We start from the raw sequence: 25,474 nt of genomic DNA on the forward strand, positions 1-25,474 counted from the left end.
ACTACTAAGTCAGCCAAAGTCATGGCATGTTATGATTCCCCCTGATGCATAATACATGTTTGTCCCAATTTAGTTTGGGGAGGGGGCCTCTCTCGCTTCTCTCAGCTATTTCTCGGGCTACTGAGTGATTTTGTTATCCCCGGGGTGACATTTTAGCTGTCATGTGAATAATTTCTGAGTTGACAGGAGAACTATGGAAGAAGTTGACATCCCCGTCTTCCATACAGATGGCTTAAATTAAGCTGCACATGAGAGCCAGATGTTGTTTTATATGTGAGCTCCGTAGCTCCGGTTAAGCAACATGTATTCAGCCTCGGTTCCTCGGAGGCATGTCAGGAGGCGCTTCAGTCTTTTACGGTCACGTGGCTGCGCAAAGACAAGAGAGTGTTTGTATATGGTCGAGTGTGTTTGTATGTACAGATGGTCTGATGAGAGGGAGCTTCAGTTTGTTCTTATTGTCAACAAACTCCAGAAAAGACCAACTGAGATTGAAGCAACATTTTCAGTGTCAGAAGCATCTATTATTGATTAAACACATTACAGAGTGAAATAGTCCTTCATTACAACATGGGAGCTGTAGTTACTTTTGCATCATGCATCATCCTCATGCACATTAAGTATGCAGGATCTATTGCTCACAATAGTCCCCACCCTAAATTTACCCCTATTTGAGTGACAGTTTTTTGCTGAAAACTGTAATTTGCAGCTGCTTGAGGAAATTGCAGACCCTGTTTGTCAAAGGATTTGATAAAGTCAGAATCTGCAGATGTGATTTTTAACAAGTATAATGTTTACAATGCTGACTGTCTTAGTTTAACGTGTTAGCATGCTAACATTTCATATGTAGGACAGAACAAGGTGCAGTTTAGCCTGGTAGAAATGCACTTAATGGTGCAGGAGTTTGGTCAAAGTTTTGGACAAAAGTAAACTTTGAATTGATTTTTGATTCAGTTTTAAATTCAAATTTTTTTGAACAAATTAAAGTTATATTAGAGATTTCCCCTCAAGTAGTAAAATCACAAAAAAAGTAATAAAAAAGTAATTTACAAGTTAAGTGTAAAAAAAAAAAAAAAAAAAAGAAAAAAAAAAAAAACAGGCCAAAAATTTAGATAAGGTCCACATTCAAATCTGTATTTTTTATATGGTTATTTTTTTTTTTTTTTTTTACCAGATTTGATCAGAACATTACACTATTTTTTAGTGTATTTCAATCATTAAAAAAAAAAAGTCACAATTTTACACATATCGATTATTATTTGGTAAATTAATAAGTCAATGGTAAATTATTTTTATATTTCTGTTTTGTCAATTTACAGATATTATCTAGTAAAATCACAGACGAAAGTATTACCTTTAATTTATATTTTGACCGTGGCGGAAAAAAACTGGACTAAACTGCACATAATGTCCACATCAAAAATCTGTATTTTCGAATGTAATAACACAGTTTTACTCCATTTAGATCAGCTAAAAATATAGTTATCCTATAAATATTTAGCATCATTTTCAACACTTTTTTTACAGCATTTGAATGCACCCTTGATACCTGAGGGTTTTTTTTTTTGTTTTTTTTTTTTTAAACGAGATTTGTTTTAAAACACTAAAATATCACCTTGACTGCGACATACTCTCAGATGCTTTGGATAACAGTGTCTGCTAAATGAAACTGTATAATTGTACAAGCCTCAGTACTAAGGACCTTCACCCAGGAGACTATTACCATTATGATTAGACTCAAGATTAATTCTCTTTCACTGTTTTGTGAGTGTTAGGAAACGATCACACTTTGGTTAACACTTTCCAATGACGAACAGCACAGTTTGGGTTTTAATACTGCCTTTATCAACATGTTTGTCGATTGTCCTCCTTTTTCTGGGTCTAATATTCTAATATATGGTTGGTGGCTGACAGGAGCAATAGTAAAGCAATAAAATGAATCGTAAACGTGTTGATTTCCAGCTTGCTTACGTACAAGTGCAACTGAGAATGCAGTTTAGTTGTGGTTTTGGTCACTAAAGAGATGATAAATGATGCACAAATCTATATTTTCCTCGTGTTTATCTTCATGCATTTGTAGCTGCATCTTCCTGGGCTCTCGTTTCACTTTGAGGATCCTTTCCACACCTCCATTCGTGTGCAGCCAGCTCCGGTGCACAGTTCTTCCTTTCACTCCTTTCCCTCCAAGGGCTTGACAAATTCAAACAATCGAGAAGTGCTTTCACTTGACGAACCAGAATAATGGAGCAACATCTGCGGCCGTCGGTAAACACAGGCGCCGGCAGCCTTTCAGGGACTTTCATTGATTAGGGAAATTGGCCAGCGTTTTCTCCAACAGGACCCCGGTGGTTGACATAAGTGGGATTAGCAGAGGAATACAAAGCAAATGAGAGATGCACCTGCCTCCGCTGTCCCTCCGCTCAGAGACCAACCGTGGTGCTGCAAACAGCCTCTGGCAGCAGTGTGGGAGAAGGTAGATGGAGTGCAGGTGGTGTTGTGCTCAAGAAGAAAGCCGTAGTCCGAAATATGGCGCAGGGCTTGCTTGATGTTTAAATGAGCTCCACAGTGATTATTTCCTTCATTGAGGGCTCCTCTCTTGCTTAAGTGGCTAAATGACACTTGAATTCACCCCTACTGAGCTCTTTATCTTGTTGGGAAATTTAACTCCAGAGGTGGATTTGCTCTTTCAGTTCCATATTTTCAAAGTCTTGCAGTAATTTGCTGGCCCTGTGCAGATGAAACAGTGATTAATTACGACTACTTCTGAGTCTTTCCTTGGTTGTTTGTAAAGAATCGTATCTGCTACATGTCGCAGCCAATTTAATCCCACTGAACAGGGTTCGGCCTTGATAAAGCTACAAATGATCAACTCCCCTCTGTTCTGCGTTTTCCCCTGCAGGAATGTTCCTCTGTTCTGCCCTTTGATTTCGAACAAACACGATAAAAATGGCGCCCTGCCTCTTGTGCCTTTTGGTCGTATTAATGGCAGCTTGTTTATAGGCGGTGACATTATGATTCTCCAATTACTGTGATTATGTCCGTCTGTATTGTTCTCAAGCGAATTGCGCTTGCTTCGAGTCGCTTCTTTATTTGCTATTTTAAAAGCAAGTTGAAGATGTGGGGTTTCCAGTAAATTATCCCGCTTCAGTGCATTAAGAAAGCAAAAGAAATCAAAAATAACATCTCGTGCCTCAGGGGGAGCCGATGAGGGTGAGTTTGCGAGATACAGGGAGGATGTTGAGCTCCAACCCTCATTAAAATGACACCTTTGCATGAAGACGATGACCGACCGGGGGAGCGTCATGGCACCGGATGACCTTAGACCAAGCGAAACGCAGGGAGGCTCCTCATTCAGGAATGTAACGAGATGATAAAACTTCACTGGTAGTCAGTTTGCTGGGAGATGATAGAACCACATTCTCATAAACAGAGAACTCGTTGTCTGGCCTGCAGTAGCAAGATCTGCCCGAATAACCCGATGAAGTTGAGCTTTAGTAGTCAGGACAGTGTAATATTCAGAAAAGTCCTCTTTTATTCTGTTATTGTGGGGTTTTTTAGAACTGATTTGTGCATTTCGACACGTATGAACAAACGGTGCAGACGAGGCTTTGAAGGACATTTATTAAAATTAAAATAAGGGTGATTCAAACTGAAAGCTCGATGTATTTTTCAATAAAGGGCTTTTAAGATGAAAAATGGGTGCAGTGTTGCAGCAGTAGCTTAAATGCAGCCAAAAGATATAATAATAATTCGTGCATGAAAATAGAAAATATAGAATGCGAAATGGTATTATAGTTGTGTAGTAGCAGCCATATTATGGACACTTGCTTAAAATATCATAAGGAAAAATAAACAAAATTCCTACCAAGATTATTTTTTATGTACAATAGCTTCAGTATATTCAGTGAAGCTAAGTTTTACCTTCATACTCTGAATATTTTCATAAATGCACGTCATACATATGGGTGGGTCAAAATGTTGCATTTTTGAATTTGTGTTATTTTTCCCTGCATTTTTTTAGCCTCGTGCAGATACAAACAAACAAAAAACACATTTGAGTTCTGTTAAATAAGTTCATAAAAGGTGTCACAATCTGAAGACTAAATCTGGATTTTTCTATCAGCAAATCGAAGCATCAGTATCATGGGCTACGTTATAGTTTGAAGAGCAAAACTGCTCCAGTTTATTGTTTTGACGTGGGGTAATAGAAACAAGCATTGACTGTTTTAATAACTATCCAGACACAGAAGGAATCATGTCAAGAAGATGATCCTGGTATTAAATGTTGGTGAAAATAATCTTTTCATTATCTATAACTTGTTCTGACCAACCATCTATCACATGTTTATATAAGGCTTAACCAGAATGCACTTTTTAAAGTTTTCTCTGGTGAATTATCAGAAAACAGAAACACATCCAGAGTACTAATGATTGCTTCTATGACTCTATGCCATAGACATTAAACTGCTGCAGTTTTACTGTCAAACTATGATACATCCCATAATACTGTTGCTTACAGTTGGTTCGAGAAAGACAATATCGAGATTCTGTCTTTATATTGTGACAATGTGTTTTTCAGTCCTGAAAATGTCATTTTTCTCTATATCTGTCATGTATAAAGTTTTGAGGCTTTGAAAACACAAAATTTCAACCCGAGTCTGTAATTCAAGCATGTGAAACGCAGAAAATGACCCTTCATGTTTCTGTTTCAAATAAAGGCCCGGTTTCCTTTGCAGATGAGGTAAATAAAGGGTCACGATTTGTGTAGTAGCAAGATGAATTCTAAGACACAAGACAAAGAGAAAAAGCTACAAAGGCAATCCCTGAGAAAGTTACCTGCACAGAATCAGCCACCCACTTACGAGAGAAGGCTTCATGAAATATTAAAGCAGAAGGTTTCAGAGATGCTCAAAGAAGACAGGTGATTTGGCTAGCAGGTAAAATGAAAGAGGCAAAAGAAAGGCAGGCGTGATGCAACAGTTTCACCTGTGCCAAGAGACATGCAGTCAGATGGAAGAGGACAGAGAGAACAAGATATCCCGCCTTGTTTGTGTTGTGGTTTTCTTTATTTCCTCCCTCCCCTCCCCTTTTATTTTGAGACCAGCCTTCAATGTCAGTGAGAGAAAACAAGTCAAAGGATGGACCTTCTGGTGAGCAGGAAGGAAGAGGTGAGGAGAAATGAGGGGACCAGAGAAAGCTGAGCAGAAAGAGGAAGAGAGGTGAGATCAGCCTCAGCCAGAATCAATTTCCCAGACCCAGAGTTCATTTCATCAGTCAGCGCACAGATAGAGGCACACACTATGGGATGGTTGGAGTCTTGCCAGGCTCACACTAATGTCCACCTCTCCCTTCCTTCCTTCTGCGTCGGTATAAATGGCCCGTGCACTGCAGCTTTCCACGGCCCGTCATCATCCTTGTTCCAAGTGGAACATTCCAGCAGTGACTCCGATTAGCATTTCCTCATGTAGCGGGAGCCGAAATACACGACTGCTGGCTTACATTCTTTCACCGCAGGAAAATAAACTCGCGAGAAAGAAGAAGAAAAAAAACTGCAGCAGCAGAGTGAGCTGCTACATTTGACAGATGGAGCGACAGAGTGCTAATACCAGTAAAATAGCAGCTACGACTCAACTCAACGGTGGTGTTGTGCAGCGCCTCTGAGGCTGGAAATGTGGTGTTCCCACGCTGATTGCATGTAATTCACTTGAAATGTTTTCCAAAGGCCTGCGCGGAACATAAAGTGGGAGATATGTTCTCCATACGATGGATGAAGCGGCATCATGGCACAAAAGGAAAACGTTTTATCCCACTGAATATAATGCTAACATATCGGAGATGTCATTTTGATCCTACAGCTGTAATTTAAACATTACCAATCAACTACACATGACCTCAACCTACTTACCCGAAACGCCCTCATTTCCATCTTAGCTTAGCAGAATTTGACGTTTGGGTTGCCTGGCAACTTCACGAGCATGGCAGAACTCCAAGATGTTGTCCAAAGAAATATGCTCTCGGGTATCAGAATTGTTCTGCTGAAACGGTATATTCCAGGATTCATGAGGTCCAGAACTTGCATAAAAAGGCTTTTTGGTTGTGTTTATTGCCACTCGGGTTGAACTAAATACACCCATTAACCTTCAGGGTCCCATGAAATAGCTTTGAGGTGGTTTTTTTCCTGTGATTTGATGTCTTTTTCCATTAAATTTTGGGTCGGGGCAGGATTTTAAAAGTGGGGCAGAGGGTGTTTCATTTAAGAGTTCAAACGTGGGTCGGATGAGGACTGCTAAACGGTCACTTTCTACATGAGGAAATGCTCGTGTTCTACATGGAGGAAGGAAACGTTGGGTTGATGACAGGCAATGTTTCCTTTTGAGTGCACATAAATGTGCCAATGGTGTTTTTTCAGACACCAAAGTGCTACTAAGCTTTTTTTTTTTTTTTTTTTTTTTTTTTGTTGTATAATGTTGTACTGGATCAACACAAAATCTACGATGGCATTTTATTGAATTGAAATATTATATGTGCCCTCGGGTGCTCTGCGATCTGTCAGCAAAAAGATTTTGACACTTAAAAAGGAAGAGAGGGTGACAGCTTTCATAGAAAAACATGACATTTAAAACCCACCATGTCACCACTGGGCATTCACAACGTGGATGATTTTAATGTTTTCAGATAAGTTAATGGATTCTTCTTCTTGGTCTGACAAAATTTGCGGACTGGTCAGTCGTTTTGACAGAAAAGCATGTTTTTTGGCTTAATATGTGTCCTGAAAGAAATAGTCAGACATAAGATGTTGAGAATTTGGAAAATACCGATAAGTTCAATATAATATATGAATAATATGAAGTTAACTTTAGCAACAATGTCACATAACTTAGCATAAAAACTGGAAACAAATGAAAACCACTTACTAGGCTTTTTTTCAAAGTTAGCAAAGTCAAGTATCAAAAGTTCATTAATTTTCACGTTGTTCATTATTTTCTTGATCTGGTCTAAGCAAAGTTAGCATCTCTAAAATGCATTGTGTCTGATATTTTATCAATCCATGCTAAAATTAACCATGCTAAGCAAAGTTAACATCTTTGAAGTTCATTAAGCCTATGTCTAATATTTACTTTATCAATGCTAAGTTGAACTGTACTAAACAAAGGTACCATGATTAAAATTCATTGTGTGATATTTTCTTTGTGACCTAAAAAATAGACTGTACTACATAAAGTTAGCATCTCTATAATTTATTTTCTGATGTTTTTGATGCTGTGCCAACATATACTGTGCTAAGCAAAGTTTAGCATCTCTGATATTCATTGTTTCTTCTATTTTCTGAAACCATTCTCAGAAAAAAACTGTGCAATGCTAAGTTAGCATTGCTGAAATTCATTTTGTCTAATATTTTCTTAATCCACGCTAAGAAAAACTGTGCTAATTGAAAGCAGAATTTCATATTTTCTCAATTCATGCTAAGCTAAACTAACCAGCTGCTCTAGTTTCTTATTTACCATTTATCGTTATTTATTATTTTCATGCAAGACAGTCAATTTCCAAGCTCACTTCTATACGAAAAAACTGCTTTATCAGGTACATTTTGGGATAAACATATTTACGTGCTGGAATATGTTTGTTTGTGATGCTTCCTAAGTCTGTCATATTGCTGTACTGTTGCTCCTTTCCAGCCAGCTGATTGTATATTTGATACAGCATCTCCCTGGTAACCCAGAAAACCGAGGAAAAGCTTCAGATATGTTGTGAAAGGGTTATATTTTGATCCAAACTGTGCAATTTTCCGAAACCTAACCACATAAGTTTGATGCATGAACTTATCCAAAGAGCAAGTGAAAACCAAAATTGAACAAGTGAAATAAGGTCCTGTCGGGTTACAATTTTCTTTTCAAAGTGTCTGCAAGAAAACTAACCAGTATTTCCCAGAAATGTCATAGTATTTTTTTCCAAAATTTTGACACTGGAGTTACGGATGTTTGTAGAAAACGCCAAACGCCCTAGAGGAAGGGGGACAGGACTTTGTCAGTGAGGGCTTCAGTGCTGTTTGGAATAAATACAGTAAAAAGTGGAACAAACCAAAGCTATTTCATTCAGTGCTACCTTAAACTGAAATGAAATTGTTGATATCTGCCAGTTTTAACTAGAAATGCACAAAACAGTTTCGATGGGCACCATTCTGATACAGGATTTGCCTTCACACAGGAAATCCCTTTCGACTCAGAATTTTTAACACAGTTCTTCTGCAGCTTTTTCAGACTGCAGCAACATACAACCTGGTGATTAGAAACACCGGAGGAGGCATGTTTGCTTTACGTCGTATAAACAGATTAGGTGTTTGTTTCATCAGGAAAGCAGACTGTCAGTCACCTGCCTTCCAACGTGGAGACAATATTCTTCTGTTTTTGTGTCATAATTTCATTCTCTGGTTTAAATGAAGCCAAATTGGCGTGCTATATGCATATAAATAAGCATAATGACTCATTTGTGTCACGGTGATTTGGTTATCTATTGCAAGTCCAAATTATGCGTCGTGAGTCAATGTCAGCTTTATTGCTTTTCTTCTGCTGATCTTATAAATGCCTGAAGGACTAGTGTGAAAACTGATCTTTATTCCAATATTAATTTTTGATGCGCCCTGTATGCTTGACTCATGGTTGTATATTCACTCTTGTTTATCAATTATCCATCGCATATCCCCCCTACCACCACCACCTCGCCAACTTTCTGACCCTTCCCTCAGGCTTCCTGGTGCACACTTCTTCCCCCTTGTTCTCCTTTATACTCTGTATGTGAAAAAGCCAGCTTCTTATTTTTGCGAGTCCATCAATCCCTTTCCCCCCCGGAAGAACCATTATTTCAGTGTTTTAAGAAGTGCTGAAAGAAAATCTCGCAGTGGTGAACAAGGAAGGGAAAAGAAATGTCAGTGCCTGAAGAAAAGGAGCTCCTTAATTGAGAGTGAATCAACCACTGCCTCTAGCTGAATGTCAAAAGGTGTGATTGGAGATTGGCTGCAGATAATGAATAATTACATCAAAGTTGCCTGTGTGCACATGCGATTCCTGCATGCGAGCAGGTGCAGAGGTGTGTGCTGGGTGTTGCGTCAGGCTGTATATGTGTGTGGCTTGTCAGGGTGTGGGTGGCTTAGCTAATGTGTGCAGGGTATGTTTTGAATGGGAAAAAGCCAGCTGGTGCTGTTTGAAATTCCAAAGCCAAAGCCAGCGAGTTCAATACAATCAGTCCTCAATCTCCTCCCGCGATCACAGCGACTCGGAAACAAACATGCAACTTAATATTTTAAGGTACCATGGAGGGGGAGGGGGGGTAAAGCCAGGTTTTATTTCCTCCCCGAACTCGAGCACATGATTTCTTTTATCGCCTTTAGCTTTTTCCGTCACACTAAAACTCTTATTCCCTTTCATAATCCCTTGATCAAAAAGGGGGATCTAAGCAAAGTTCAGAAAGCAGGTTCTGTGGCCTGTCAGTTTTTACATACACCATGGCTGCACACTGAAAAATACATTCCTGTGAAAAAAGTGTGATAATTTGGCAGCAAGGGTGCCAAAATAATGATGTATAAAAAAACGTTGATACACTTTCATGTTCAAAAACTTTTAAAAAACTTTGACAAATATCTGTAAATGAAACTTTTTTCTTGATATAAGTACTCTATAAAAATGTCATTTTGCAAAAAAAGAAGCAAAGAACAAACTACGATTTGTAAAAAAAAATAAAGCTAAAGCTATATACTTGTTTAAAGTCAATATGTAAATGTACTTGTTTTGTTTGATTTCACTAGATGCTTTCTGTAATATATCAAAACAGGACAGTCTTTATTATTATTATTATTATTATTATTATTATTATTATTATTATTATATTACAAATATTAGCAAAATATTATATCTATATAATAATATGGTTTAAATACTGTAAAACTCTGTAATTTTATGATCACACTGTAAAAAAAACTAATATATTATTTGTGAAAATATATATTATTTAATAGACATCATGTAAAGTTTTGACGTTTTTTTATGTATACCAACATGTAATTTCCTTCTGCGAGTTTGCTAGTTATCTGTAATTTCATGTTAAAAAAGAAAAATCTTCAAAATCTGTAAAATATTTGCTAAATATTTACTTGATTTTCAATCATCAATATGCATACTTTTTCTTTTAAGTAACAGCAAATATCTGAAAAAATATATATATTTATTTATTATTTTTATTATTTAAGTTCACTTAAACAGTGTAATTTTACAGTATTGCATTGCTAAAGAACAAAGTACTATTATAAAAATCTTTTTTATTTCAGTAATATGTACAGTTTGACCATGTTTTAACAGTCAACATGTATTGTTCATGATTTTACAGGGTTGTATCTATAGTTTAACAAAACAGGAAAATTCTTTGAGTACGAGGTATATTATTGTTTTTTATCTATAATTTTCTTTTAAAATATCCATAAAATAACTATATTTTTAGCTGTTAAAAATATAGTTTAAATGAAATGTTGCAACAAAAAAAAATCATATTACCAATTTAAAAATCTAAATTTTAAAGTGGACATTATTTGCAGTTTCAATTTTTTTGTTTATTTATTTTATGTTTTTTTCTGTAATTTTACTAATTATTAAGTTTTTTATTTTTTTAAAGAACAGTTTTAGAATGAAACTATCAAAATGTTACAGTTAAAATCTGTTTAAAATTTAATTTTTTTTTTACAGTGCATCTCCTGGATGCCCCTTGTGTATCCACTAGCATTTTAGGAAGAGCAAAGGCAGTATCAGCATTTGAATAATTTTTTTCAGATCCATGATTTCCTCGGTGGAGCATGTAAATGTTACTGTTATTAGCAGAGCAGGAAATCTTCCTAAAAATGATGTATTTGACCACCTGCTGTAGTGTAATGGCTTTGAAACTGCCTCGTTTCCGGGGGCAGTCAGGCTCGTTTTGCTCTTTGGAGCACCAGGAATGAATCGCTCTGCTTGACCAATTAGTATTCCATCCATAAATCTTGCCATTGGCATTTTTAAATCTTTAATGGCTCTTAATTTTTCATCTTGTCTTGAGGATGTTCTTGTTTCCTTCTTGCTTACTCGCTCCAGTATTGTTGTGGGGAGATTAAAGAAGGCATAATAGTCGTTCAATGCTATTAATATGCAGGGGAGATCTGAGGTGAACGGCTACAGATAGTTGCTACCAGCAAACACCTTTTACATCCATTACAATGTCTGTGTTGTGTTATTTTTTTTTTAAATTTATTTTTTTTTTTTTTTGTGGTGTGTATTGGGATTGTCTGCATGGAAGAACATTTATCACACCAATTAAAGACTCTAACCTCAAGTCATGTAAGAATTGGCCTCTAGTTTAGTCTAGCATTGGCTCTGATTCATTTACATGATTAATTCTTCCGCTAGATAAAAGGAAACAGCAACAAAAGCAAGCTAACAACATAGCCAGTGTCATTACACATTCAGGTGTTGCTGCTACTAGTTGGCAATCCATGTCTAAAAGCATAACTTGTACACGAATTGGAAAAAAAGTGTCATGAAATTGCTCAATAGAAGGATGATTATGAAATTTTCTGTTTGAATGAAATAGAGACAACGCTTCATGCTTCTTCCCTGCACAATCCCACAGGATTGTGTGATTTGTTTTTCAGCGCTTGAACTGTCTTTGATCTTTCTTCACTCATACCATTTACCAAATCACCATGTCAAACAACAGCAGTCCCAGGCCAGCTTAGTTTCTTCTCACTAAATCGATGATTTGGGTTCCCCAGGCCATGGTGGAGACGGTCAACAATTTGCTCCAGCCTCAGGCCCAGGCAGCGTGGAGGGAGCTGAGCACCGGCGAGCAGCTGAGGGCCGCCACCATGCTGCTGGACACGGTGGAGCAGGGCGCCTTCGTCCTGGCCGATAACCTGCTCAAGACGGACATCGTGCAAGAAAACACCGACAATATCCGTAAGTACAGATCAGACATTTTACTATACACGTCTTTGACTGTATCATCAGCTTGCAGTGCGTCAGAAGAATTTCAAATATCCCCTCCAGACATCTTTGAAATATATACAGTTAAGCCCAAAATGATTCACATACATGCCAAATTTTGATTTATAGTGAATTTTTATTTGATCAATAGGTTTCTTTAGGCTGGAAATCACATAAGTAAGTAAGAAAGGATGGTTATGCATTGTGTTAGAAATGCTAATGATGTATATTTTACTATTATTGAAAATACCATGTCAAAAATTCTTCATTCACTTTCTTAGTTGTCAGTAGCAAAGCCTTTAATTGCTACTACATCAATTAAACTTGAATTTCTAAGAATCTTTTTGCATTTCTCCACTGGGATTTTGAATGATCTTCAAGTCTTTGAGTTTAGAAGACTGGGCCATCAATATAATGCCATTTTCCTAGATGATACACTCTTCAAGTACTGTAGATTAGTCATACTACCAGTTGCATTTCCATGTTGACAAGCAGAGAGCACTGTGGGAGTTTATCTAATAGAGGAGCACCATGACATAGTCTCCTCTGATGCTGAATGACCTCTGGATCGTGCATTAATGTTACAAAATGGTGGGATAAACTACAGAAGGGAACTTCTTTCCCTGTAGCATAAGAAACAGATGTATTTGCAGCTTGTCTCACATGGCAGCATGTAAATGCAGAAGCTGACTTAGCTTCCTGCTAATACTGGCTTTCTATCATTTCATTTTAACCAAGTCCAATGAAGCCCAAGGCCAAGTTTTTCTGCAGTCTGTCAAGTGTTTTTCCTCCAGAATCTTAATGTAATCCTGTTTTCTTACGATGATGTTTACTTTGACAAGGTTGCCTGACCCACTGACTGAGAATCCCTCAAAGCGTCACATTCCTGCCATCAAATAGGACCTTGAGGATGGTATTCGTGAGCTTTAATGCTTCTTTATTTGTCAAATGAAAGCCATGTCTCGTTTTCCAAACAGCTCCATTTTCATGTCATCTTGCCACAGAACTTCTCGTCAACAGCTTTTTTTCTTTGTCCAGGTGAATTCTTGCAAACGGTAGGGGAGCTTTTGTGTCATAAAGAAGTGGAGTTTGATTGTGCACTGCACTGTGGCCACTGGTACTTGAAAAGACTTGGATATGGCTTTTTAGCCTTTCCCTGTCTTGTGAGCAGCATCAATTCAAAAGTCTGTCTCGGGAGAGAGAGATGCAAGCTCACTAAGCTCTTTGATTTCAGCCATGACTTGCAAGCAGGTGACTAGAAAACTACTGCATCAGCTGTTCTCAATATGTAGTTACTTAGTGCGCTCTCAAACAAAGGAGAAATGAGCAGGACCATGCAGAATGGTATAAATGCTTGCAATTTCTCAAAAACTGGTAACAATTTCAATAACATCTCTAACACATTTCCAGCTTGAACAAGCCTATTGGTCAAATTAAAGTTTGGCATGCATGTGAATGACTTTTGGCCTAAATACACTGCCTGGCCAAAAAAAAAGTCACCACCTGGATTTAACTAAGTAAATAGGTAAGAGCCTACCATTGGATAATTACTGCAGTGATGAATATGTTTCAGCTGCAACAACTTATTCAACTCTAGTTGATGCAGTGAAGAGCTTTTCACTTCTTAAACAACTGTGATGAAAGACATATCCTGTGGTCATGGAAAGGATGTTAATCTGTCTCATTAGGGTCAAATTATTGGCCTGCATCAAGCAAAAAAAACAACTCAGGAGATGTCTGAAACTACTAAAATCAGGTTAAGAACCGTCCAGCACATTATTAAAACCAGGAAGGATAGTGGTGAACCATCATCTTTGAGGAACAAATGTGATCAGTCATGTGGTCTGATGAGTCCAGATTTACCCTGTTCCAGAGTGATGGGGGCATCAGGATAAGAAGAGAGGCAGATGAAGTGATGCACTCATCATGTCTAGTACCTACCAGACTGTGGGAGTTAGGGTTATGATCTGGGGTTGGTCAGGTTCAGCAACGTTATGTTCCCAAAGAATGAGGTCAGCTGACTACCTGAATAAACTGAATGACCAGGTCTTTCTATCAGTGGAGTTTTTCTTCCCTGATGACATGGGCATGTTCCAAGATGATGATGCCAGGATTCATGGGGCTCACACTGAGAATGAGTGGATCATGAGTCGTCATTTTCACACATGGATTGGCTTCATAAAGTCCAGACATCAGCCCCACTGAGAATCTTTGGGATGTGCTGGAAAAGACTTTGCTCAGTGGTCTGACTCTCCCATCATCAATATAAGATCTTGGTGAAAAATGAATGCGTGTCTGGACAGAAATGAATGCTTTACCATTGCAGAAGCTTATTGAAATGATTCCACAGTGAATGAGTGCCATACTCAAAGCTAAGGGCAGTCCAACAGAAAATATTGTGAGTGAGTGAGCGACTTTTTTTTTGACCACACAGTGTATATAAAATATCATGTCTGGAAGGATAATTTATTCTTTATGTGGTTTTTCTCATGGATTTATTACGGCACAGAATATTACATTTCATAATGGTGACCCACTTAATCCAATGAAAGTCGCTCACTTGGCAGAAACATTGTGTGTGACACCATTTTATTAACTTTTTGGGTCAGTGTGCGTCATATGATACTGCAATACCGAGTGTCGTCACCACACAGAAATGTTCCTCTCTCTCTTTGTCCACAAAAAATAGAATTACCCAGTTAAGATGTCTGATATTGTCTCTTCATTGAAAAATCCAGATTATTTAAATATGCAAATGATTCTCAATTCAAAGTACAACATAAAAGTTCTCTAAAAAGCCCAAGTGGATTCAAATTTTCACATCACAGCTGTGTAAGTTGCATACAGGAGCATGATTTGCCTTTCAAAAATCACAAAACCATCTCCCAGGTAAAGTATTAAAGGCAAGAGAAAGTTTTTCACCATTCAGCAGCTGGATGTAAAAAGCAGTGTCAAACTATTCATGTGAAGTACCTATAATCAAAACACATTTCTGAGTGGAGGAGATCTCTGGATATCTGGATTTCTGTTTTATTGTTTCAGCGATGAAAGCGATGAAAATTGTACGCCAGCAAGCACATTACATTTAATTTGGTTGCCTTTGTTTGCATGCGGAAACCAGCTTGGACAGAATTATCTTCTCAAGCTGCTCAGAAACAGATTATTAGCTCATCTGGAAGACTCGGCGTTGCCAATTATGATAGACAATTATAAGATAAATTTAAATAGCTGGATGTTTGCTGCTGCAATTTGCTTTTGGTGTTTCCTCTTGTGCATGTAAAAGCGTCACAGCCTTTTTTTTTTTCTTTTTTTTTCTACTGGTCCTGCTTCTTGTGCTGGGGTTACAAAGTTCACCATGCAGCTATCGATCCAGGGTACTGTGGTATCGACAGCCGAGCTCTCGAGGCGGTGGATCAAGTGTGAAGGTCACTGGAGTAATGCCTCTTTTCTTGCAGGAGGTTAAGTCCGGCAGCAGCGCTTCTAACATGGTGCTAGTCGGCTGTAAATCGACAATTACCTCAAATGACTGTTTATATATTTGTGTCAGTTATTAGCCAGAATTAACCACTAGTCGTGCAGATCAGGGGGATCAGTGCTCATTATTCAGAGCATAAACACCAAGCGAGCACAGATAATGGAACTTCTGTCACTCCTGTTTTTCCCCAGTGGGGTAATTCCAAGCTGAGTTGTTGAAATTTACAATGAATAAATCTGCATCTCGCACTGAGAAGCAAGTAAATTAAATACATCTTTTTTTTGCAGCTTGTTGGGGCAAAGGGTGGGATTAGGAGAAAATAATGTCATGATGCATCGCTCTCTTCTCTCCCTTTTTTTTCCAACTTCCTGCTGCCATGGCAACCTAAAAATATAGGTCTGCCGACTTAAAAGGAAGCGAGCGTAAGGAGAATTAATAAAATGGGTTTTATTGTATCTGGCACACAATTCATCTGGGTATTAAGGAGATTCTGGGCTCGTTTGGAGAGAGAGGGGGAAATGAGACGACGCGAGTGAGATTTTATAGCTCATAGTGGTAGTCTGGTTAATTATGTGCTGGTGACATGTTTACTAGGCCTTATCTCTCGGTTTCCTCGGCTTATTTTTGCCGCCAGTTGGCTCCCGCAATCCCTCATGCCACGCAGGGTAGTTAAATGACGACAGGGAGGCCCTTTTAAACATCGGCGATCACTGCGGCAGCTAATTATTGATCCCTCACTTGTATGTTTCGTGTGTCGCAGGTGTTGTGCATCTCTTGCTTGAAAGTGAGCCACAAGTAAGCCTCGTTCCAGTTTAAGGCCCGAGCCCATAATGAGATCTATTTTCCTTGCTTTCAAAGATGGATATTTCCTCAGCTATTGTGTCTGTGTTTGTGTTTACAGTGCATGTGCTTTGTCTGTGCTTCACTCTCAGCATGATAATCTTATGAACAGATTTCTGCCGATTAGCGTGTTATTTAAACCGGCTTTGAAGGTATAGCCTTTGGGGTCCGACAACTCCTATGGCATCAAAGAAATTCCCCAAAGCCCGTCGTAAGCTGTTTTACACAACCACATGGGGAAAAAGAGAGCAGCAGAGAGCGGGAGAAGAAAAATGCTTCCTTTATTCAAAAGGCAAGCTTGGAATCCAGGGAATGGTGAGCTATCTGGGGTATTGTCTTTGCTAAGTTGAATAGGAATGTTTCAAACCCCCTCTGGCCTTTACAAAAGCACAGGAGAATGTTAATACAAAAGATTTTTTTTTTAAGAGAACCGATGGGAAGCCTCGGTGTGAGAACAGATACAAAGGGAGGATTAAATGTGCCCTCTCCGTAGCTTTTCGTTGGCACTAACCTTTATCAAAGTCGGATGTGTCACAGTCCACCGACATCAGATCATCAGCTGAATGCATTATCAGGCTTAATTAAGTTTCTGTTTCTTACACTTGATCAAGTTGTGTCCCAAGTTGAGATTCTCCACTGCAGAACAATCCATCAGTTCCTTTTGGTAATGCTCTAGCAATAGCAATAGCTGACAATTATGTAGTATAACTGTCAGTGAAAGTGGACATGTTTGGTCGTGATGCATCTTTGAGAGGCAAAAAAACCTCAGATTTCGTCAGGATTTCATCATTTACTGACCAAGACTGTGCTCTTTGATGGAGCTCTCAATAATCCCCAGCAGAACTCATCCAACATCAATAAAAATGCTAAATGACTACTAGAATTTTACATTAATGCCACTCATATACAGCACAAATAGTTGGTTAGTGGCTGAGGAGGCTCCACCAGTGTCACCATGAAGGTGTTGCTGCAGGTTATAATAGCTGCACTGCACATCTGCATGAATATGACAGAACTGTGTGAATGAGACAGTAATTATGGTAGAAAACAGCTTTTTATGTAGATGAAACAAACTAAAGATAGAGTGAAGGAGCTTTAGATGTTTTATAGTTGGGTTTTATTCCCATAGACAGAGACACACTTGCTCTTTAAGCTGCTGTAAGTTAACCCCTGTTGGTGATATTATTATTATTATTAGTAGTAGTAGTAGTAGTAGTAGTAGTAATAGTAGTAGTAGTATTGTTGTTGTATAATTTATATATAAAATAATGATATTATTTGCTGATATAATTCATGATTAAAATATAATTTTGCAGTCAGAAGTTGCTAATTTTTATTTATTTATAATTTTTAGCTTTTTTTTACAGTCAGCAAGGACATAAATACTTTTTTGTGGTTTTACTAAATATTATCTGTAATGTAACAAATCAGGGAAAGCAACAAGAAGAAACTGAAAAAAAATATTGTATATTATTATTTCTTAATCCTAAATACACGTTTTTTTTTAAGTAATGGCAAATAGCCTTGAAAAATCTTATTTTTTGCTGTTTTAAATACAGTAAATATTTGTGTAATTTTACAGTAAAAATTACCTTAAAGAACAAATTACTGTGGTATTTTTAATGTGGACATTATTTACAGGTTTGGCCTGATTTTAATTAGTTTTTTACAGTCAACATGTAAATTATTACTTTTTTGGTGATTTTATCTGTTATTAGCGTCTTTGAGTTTTTGGAAAAGCGCTTTATAAATAAAATGTATTATTATTAACTGTCACATAGAAAAAACAAAATATACTCATTTATCAACCCTTTATATATAATTTTTCTTTCAAATAACAGCAAATAGCTTTAAAATTATTGTATTTTGCTGACTTATCTACACTTAAAAACAAAATAGTGTAATTTATCAGTTAAAAATTAAAAAAAAAAAAAAAAAAAGAAAGAAAATTTCGATTTGACCACCTGTAATTTAACAATACTGTTTTGTGGCTAAAAAGTGTAATCCTTTAGCATTACAGCAAGTATTATGTCCCTACTTGTCTACTTACACCTACAGTTTGGATTAATCCATCCTGCTTTTTTAGGATTTTGGCATTTGTTCAACTTCTTTCCTGTATATCCACCTTGGCTCCATCTCAATGCTTTGGGAGTTAAACTGACATTTAGGAATTCCTAGACGTCACATAGGTCAGCGGTACTTGAGATTACAGCACACTGGCCTACTTTATTAAATTGAATTGTATCATGCCATAATAACTTTGATGGAATGAGCTTTTTATTTCAGCTGGAGCTCCTATCAGCGGCTCATTTTCCTCTGCTGTATGACACCGGAATCTTTGAACCATAAATTAGGAGCTCACTTCAGACACAACAGCTGTTGAGCTGCTGCAGAAGCGGACTCATCTTTTCCGTCGCTGGTCTTTATCTTCCCCTCGCATCTCTCAGTCGCTCTGCTCTGCACAAGGATTCCTTGAAATGAGATCAACCTTTATTTTTACAGTTCAAGAGAAGAGGCTGTTACCTGGACACTTGATAGTCACTTATAGAAGGACACTAACCTCGAGAGTCGAGAGAGAAACAGTTCTTCAAAGCGAGTCAAGAAAGAATTTGTGGTATTTAATGTTCCTTAGAGATGCCGTGATTAATAAGCCACTGTATGAAGAAGTCTGCATTTGAAGTTTACTCAGGGTTGTTAGCAATGGTAGCATGTTGTGACTGCAACTTAAACAGTCGAGGAATAATAAGAAGTTGTGAGTTTCTTTCTGAAAAAGACCCAGACTTCTATTGTTGGCTTTTATCGGATGCAAAAACATACCGAACGTGATTATCTACAATCGAAAACAGGCTTCCAGGAGCTTTTTTTCAAAACATTACTTGATTTTCGTTGCAAAAAATACCAATTTAGTGCTGTATAAACACAGACATTTGCTGTTTTTATGTCTTGCAAACCCAGAAATTCAGATTCAACGTCCTCGCTTGTAGCTGCAGCCCCCTGTATTTATCACTAACTGTTGGATTTGATTTGTTTTGTTTGTGCACAGAGCTGGAGGTCGCCAGGATGAGCACCGACGGGAATCTGCCTGATCTGAAGTTCCCGCAAACCGGAGGACAAGGCAACTCCATCCACCTGTCAGCGAACACGCTAAAGCAGCACGGAAGAAACGGTAACAAGTCAAGCCTTTCCAATCTGCTTTTATTGGCCCCCTTATTGTTGCTGCAAAGTGTGAATTTGCCTTCGCTTGGTGTGTTATTCAGACTCGCAATGAATTAAACTGGCAAGATGTGACAATGGGAATATTGTGTTGCGTGAAAAACTTTCCAGCACAAAAGCTCTACTGTAATTTATCAAAAACTCACATTTCACTTGAAGGCATGTTGGTTTTGTAGGAATTTTATTACAGATGCTTGTGAATAGCTTTCAATTCGAGACCCGAATCCTTTGTTGATCTACATATAAAGCACTTGCTGCCTTCAAATAGGGCCTTGGCTGCGGAATTAGTTACATTCAAGTAGCACCTCTAAACTGTAAATGAGGCAGTTAGACACAATACGTAGCTATCTTCAGGAGCAATGCAGCCCCATCTTTTAGACTTTTATTATCATCTCATGCAAATGAGAATCGCGCTCAAGCTGTGCCCGGTGTCTCTCAGCTGGATGACTAAAACCCGTGTCCAGCCAGGCCCGGGCGGATCATTATAGCAGGGTGGCGGATGTTTCCCACCCGTCATCCAGCGCCACGGCACCCAAATTGTTTTCTTTTCATCTGATTGAGTGATCTCGGTCGCGGCAGGGGGGAACTTTTCTTTCACATCGGTGCTCCGAAGTGAGACGGCAGGAGGGGAAAAGGGACGAGGAGGAGAATTATTAACAGGGAAAAATGCTCCCACATTTTTTTTTTTTTTTGAAAGCTGAATTAAACAGTTTGTTGATGGAGGAAAAAGGTTTCATCTTTATTTCCTTTTGTTGGAACTATACTGGCAACCTTGACACGTCTCCTTTTTGACAGTGAATTTTTGTGTTAACAAGGTTTCAACCGAGTGATTATTTGCAGTGTTGTTTTTGGTGATATTTCCAGTATTTTTCTTGCATTCCTCAAACCCAATAGTCCAATCTGTAAGCTATGTAAGCTGCTTCTTCCACAGATATAAGAAAAAGTAAAACCAAACTGAAATTGTCACCTTCCTTTCATGCTGCACCGTGTTGACTATAATTTGTGGACATTGTATACTTTATAGAGTTGAGGCTTCATACAGTGATATTTAATAGTCTGAGGAAGACGCTCTCCTGTGTCACACTTTACCCTCCCCTGTATAAAAGAAAGTCAACAAAGAAGTGGGGTTGTGAAGGTGTTGGCAGTCAGTGCTGCTGTTACCATCCATCAGTGGCTTCTTGCTTAAAATAGGTTAGAAGAAGAAGCAGGCAACATGAGCCCATTACTTTTAATGAATTCATTTTGCTAACTCGTACCATAAACATTGTTTATTGTCCCAGACTCGCTAATATGATGCGATATGATACATTGTGATACATTTTATTGTCTCCATGGGGAAATTTGTCTTGGACTCAAGTGCTGCACGTGTAGAACAGCCTCTGTAGCACATCACAAGCTCATCTTGCACATATTTCATTTGTTACATCTCAGCCTTGAAGCTGATTTTTCCAGTCCAGGCCGATCATTTCAAGAACTCCGATACAGTATGGCAAGAGGTCTGTAGGTTCTCAGTCATTCAGGTCATCTCTTTTTGGTTCTTGAAGACATTCTATCTCTCATTCAAGAAGTTTCTTCAGTTCTAATCCTAGATATGTCTTAGTACCTCCAAGAACCAAAAAGACAAGTTCAGTTGTCTTCTACTGAAGCTCTTGCTTTGGAAGTTACTTCTTCCGATCAGTGCCCGACCTTACAATCGTGATCTTGTGGCTCAATGGGAACAAATTTTACATGGAGTTATTTTTCTATCCTTAATCGAGAGAAAAGAGAATTATTTTTGACTTTTTTGTTCAAATTTAGTTTTACTGTTTCCCTCAAATAGCTCCTGATTTGATGCAAATCTGCTCTGCTCCCGTTCAGCTGTTTGCACTCAGATATACTGTTGATTGCATAAATGTCCTGGTTTTTTATGTTAATACATATCTTTGCATGTAAATTGCATCTGCGCGCTTGTGAAACTGCTGCTCTTAGATTTTTGTTCTTATTTAATACATATAATACTAACTAAGGAGTTCCTGATTTGGACCAGTTCAAATCTGATCCAAATCATTTAAAATTTACTTTTTGCTGATACTATTATCCTACATAATACACACTTAAAATGTTGTAGATTAGCTGTAGTACTTACTCCTACTCTTTAACACTACAGCGACCACAAGAGGCAAGCATTTCCGTGTTTGCAAGCAGAGAGCATTGTGTTCAGTTTAGCTAGTAAAGGAGCACCATGACAGAGACTTGAATGAGGCTCATTGAGTTAAGGTCAACAAAACAATGTAAATTTAACCTGTGCTACAGTAGGATGGTGATCTTACATCGCCCACATTTCTGCATGACAGCAGATGTAGACAAAGAATTGGACAAAACTTTTTGTCGATACTGGTCGCTTCAAAATCTGGTGATTAGCCCGGTTATCGTTTTAAGGATGGTGCTCAGGACATCCCTAATAGTTGGCCTTTTGGTTTCCTGTCACCTCATTAGAACAGAAAATTAAGTCAGTTAGGTTTTTCAACTGTGTCTCTTATGACATGAATTTGGTTTTGAACTTTAACACTCTTTGTGCTATGGATACTAACTGTAGTTGGAGCAGCCAGTTCCTCAGGTCTCTACTATGTGTAGCTTTCATAGTAAAAACAGACAGACACTGTAAATACACACAATAGTTTATATATTAGCAACAAAAATCCCACAAGAGAAGTAGCGAAGTACATGTAATAAGCCTGGTAGGCAGGAGTGGATGAAGCTGGTTAGTAGCCGCTCATAAAGGAGAAGTAAAATGAGTGCACCTGCAAGGAAGCAGCAACCATTTCATTGGTAATCGTCATAGCTGGTATTCTATTGATTGGTGGATCCTGACAGGGTTGTTTCACAGTGATCAGAGTGCGAGAGCACAAATCTGAGAACAGTAGTTACGCGAGTGAGCAGAAGCAATGTCTGATGTATATAAACTTGACATTTTTAACCCTGAACAGCTTTTGCAGAAGCACAGCAGATGTGCACCTGAGCAGAAACTATCTGGGTAAAAAGAGAGAAAAATGACTCCACAATCCTGCAGCCAGGTTCGAAAATCTTGTGGAAAGGCTTCTCAGAAGACTGGACGCTGTTATAGCAGCTTTTTTTTCTTCAAATTGTCGCTTGTGTAAGACTTTTCCCGTAATTGTCTCCTTGCAGGTGAAATCCGAATAGCGTTTGTCCTGTACAAACACATCGGGGTCTACCTGTCGACGGAGAACGCCAGCATGAAGCTGGGCAGCGAAGCCATGGCTACCAATTACTCCGTCATTGTCAACTCTCCAGTTATCACAGCCGCCATCAACAAGGACTCGAACAAAGTCTATCTCTCTGACCCAGTCATTTTCACCATCAGACATCTGCAGGTAATTCTTTCTGTCTGTATGTTTGTGTATCCGAGAGATGTGTGTCCATTCGGCTTTGATGTTAGTGCCTCTGCATCTAATGTGCTCTTTGCCTCTTTCTCTTTGTTTACACAGGAATACACTTGCACATGCACTTTCTTCATAGATCCTTTCATCATAATTTTCTATGTCCCTGAAGCAAACAAAAAAATCCCATCTCAAACCACAAAAATTAAGAAAATATGAAGAAGTTTTATTCTTGGAAAGGTTTGAAAAATTAAATGGTGGAAAAGAAAATTGCTCGCAATGTGATGTTGGGGATGCATGCTGTTGTTGATTAGTCTGAACACCAGCCTTGATCTCTTGAATAAACATCCGTCATGTTCGACCTCACTGGAGGCTGCTTAGTCATCGTGGGGCGTCGTGACTTTTCCCTCTTGACTCCATTATCTTCTCCACGCTCCGCTACCCTCAAAATATCCCTGTTTTGTCTACAAACAGCGCCTTCAGCAATTATCAGAGATGTTGAACATCCATAAGAGAATTTGCGGCGGGTCTCATGTGTAGGAGGGACCTGGAAGAAAAGCAACAACAGCAGAAAAAGACTCGGAGGGAAGGAGCGAGTAAAAAGGAGAAAAAAAAGGGACGGTAGCTTTGTGGATGTCAAAATTAAACGGTCAGGGGGAAAATGTCAGGGGGACAATGTCAGCGCAGTTATTGCTCTGACTCACCTGCCTTAAGTGTAATTTTTAATTTGGACTGCAGACTCTCTAATTTTACTGTTGGTCTAATGTTGGGGTACTGGAGCTTTTATACCCTTTTCTTGGTCGGATCAAGTCCTTTAAATAAAACGGTGCCCTTTTGGAGAAGCTCCTTCCACTGTGCCAAAGGAGCTGCCGTTTTCATCATAAACATCCAGGCATTTACATATAGAACACATTCTGTGTTCACCAGGGGCTGTACAATTAATCGTATAATAATCACGATTATAATTTTGGCTTCCTCAATTAATTAAAACTGATTGGATGCAATATTGACACACAATATTGACTGGTGCATCAAATCAAGGCCTCCTTATTCTTGCAAACCAATCAGAGCGGCTGTTAAGTCCTCTGTTTACCTGTTGTGGCTACAGGCAAGATTCTTATTTTCTGCTGAGCTAAAATTTGACTTCCTTCAGTCTCCAGCGATCATAAATAACACTGTTATTTGTGGGGAATATAATCAGACCTGTGCAGTTGCAATAAAGACGCTGATTGTTTAGGCTTCCATACTGGATCAAAGGTATTTATTATTTATCCGGTGTATGCAAAATCGACTTTGCCCTTGAAAATGAATGTCAGATGTGTTTGGTTCCTGTGTTCCTGCAGTTAAATCCCCCTCTCAACCATGAGGTTTTGGATCACTGGTCTTCTGGGATGATGATGTGTCCTCTAGTTATTGTTTCGCTTCCTTGCCTCACCACTTAATGGGACCAATTAAAGTCATTAATGGGACAGAGGGTCATCCCATCTCCTTTGCCAGGGAATATTTTACGCAGGGTTTGGGCTGTGTGAAGGGTAAACGCAATCAGCGGCAAATTTACATTCACCGAGGATAAGCCTTATCGGGCCTAATCACCCTACAGCGAGTGTGAAACTATGAAAAACCTGCAGCGTGTTTTGTAGCACGACTGCAGATAACCTTGGAAGCCGAGGGAGTCGCCGAGGAAAGGATGTCTTTGTTTCTCCAAAAAGAAATGGGACTCGAGAGAGGGAAAAGCAAAAAAAAAAAAAAAGGCCGGTGATGTTTCTGTTTATCAGCAGTTAGGTTTTGTTGTGCTTGTGTGTTACCCAACCACGAGGATGACTTTTATGAAATGGCAAGCGAGATAGCAGAGGGGAGGCGTCATTAGGACGGCAGCCCAGCGCAGACAGCAGTGGTGCCCATTAAACAGTAGGGCAGTCCGTCGTCACGCAGTGAAAGTTAAAGAGAAAGGTCAGAAAACACAATGAAAAACAGGCAAGTGGAGGCCGCTTGATGCTTTATGACAGCAAAAGCACCTGCTAGTCACTTGAGAATGGATATGGATTGCAAAAAGGGGAGAAATGAGCATTTTGTGAGGATGCAAAACAAAAAAAAGTAAATTAGTTTCACACCTATTTGTGTCTTTTTTCCCCCTCCAACAGCAATCTGAGGAGAACTTCAACCCTAACTGTTCATTCTGGAGCTACTCCAAGCGAACCATGACAGGTTTCTGGTCGACGCAGGACTGCCGCTTACTGGGAACCAACAGGACTCACACCACATGTTCCTGCACACATCTCACCAACTTCGCCGTCCTCATGGCCCACGTGGACGTCAAGGTAGGACGGTGTTTGTCACCTTGTCTTGCTTCTCAGTCCTCAAGTTTGGCAAATGCATTCGGGAGTAAGGAAAGTGCATTGATTCATGATATTTTTGTCACAGCCAGTCCTTTGCGTGATGATTGTTTGGCAATCAAAGATCAAGAAAGTGTGGATCTTTGCAAAGCAGGCAGCCATGCTGGTAAAACGGACCAATAACTGCATTATTGGTCTATTTCAAAGACCTTCACTACACTAATGCTTAAAGTGCCAATA

The 25,474-nt window shown here is 38.7% G+C and overlaps 1 protein-coding gene across 17 annotated transcripts in view; it reads left to right on the top strand.

Moving 5' to 3' along the window:
- The window catches only part of LOC111564120 (adhesion G protein-coupled receptor L3-like), a 266,802-nt gene that overhangs the window by 183,889 nt on the left and 57,439 nt on the right, over positions 1 to 25,474 (top strand). For all 17 annotated transcript variants that reach the window (XM_055007698.1, XM_055007699.1, XM_055007703.1 and 14 more), the window contains 4 exons: positions 11,786 to 11,969; positions 19,355 to 19,477; positions 22,690 to 22,895; positions 25,043 to 25,219. In XM_055007698.1, the coding sequence (XP_054863673.1) occupies positions 11,786 to 11,969; positions 19,355 to 19,477; positions 22,690 to 22,895; positions 25,043 to 25,219 (690 nt within the window). The remainder of the gene's footprint in view (positions 1 to 11,785; positions 11,970 to 19,354; positions 19,478 to 22,689; positions 22,896 to 25,042; positions 25,220 to 25,474) is intronic.

Source organism: Amphiprion ocellaris, chromosome 23 (assembly GCF_022539595.1).
Source record: "Amphiprion ocellaris isolate individual 3 ecotype Okinawa chromosome 23, ASM2253959v1, whole genome shotgun sequence".
Classification (NCBI taxonomy): domain Eukaryota; kingdom Metazoa; phylum Chordata; class Actinopteri; family Pomacentridae; genus Amphiprion; species Amphiprion ocellaris.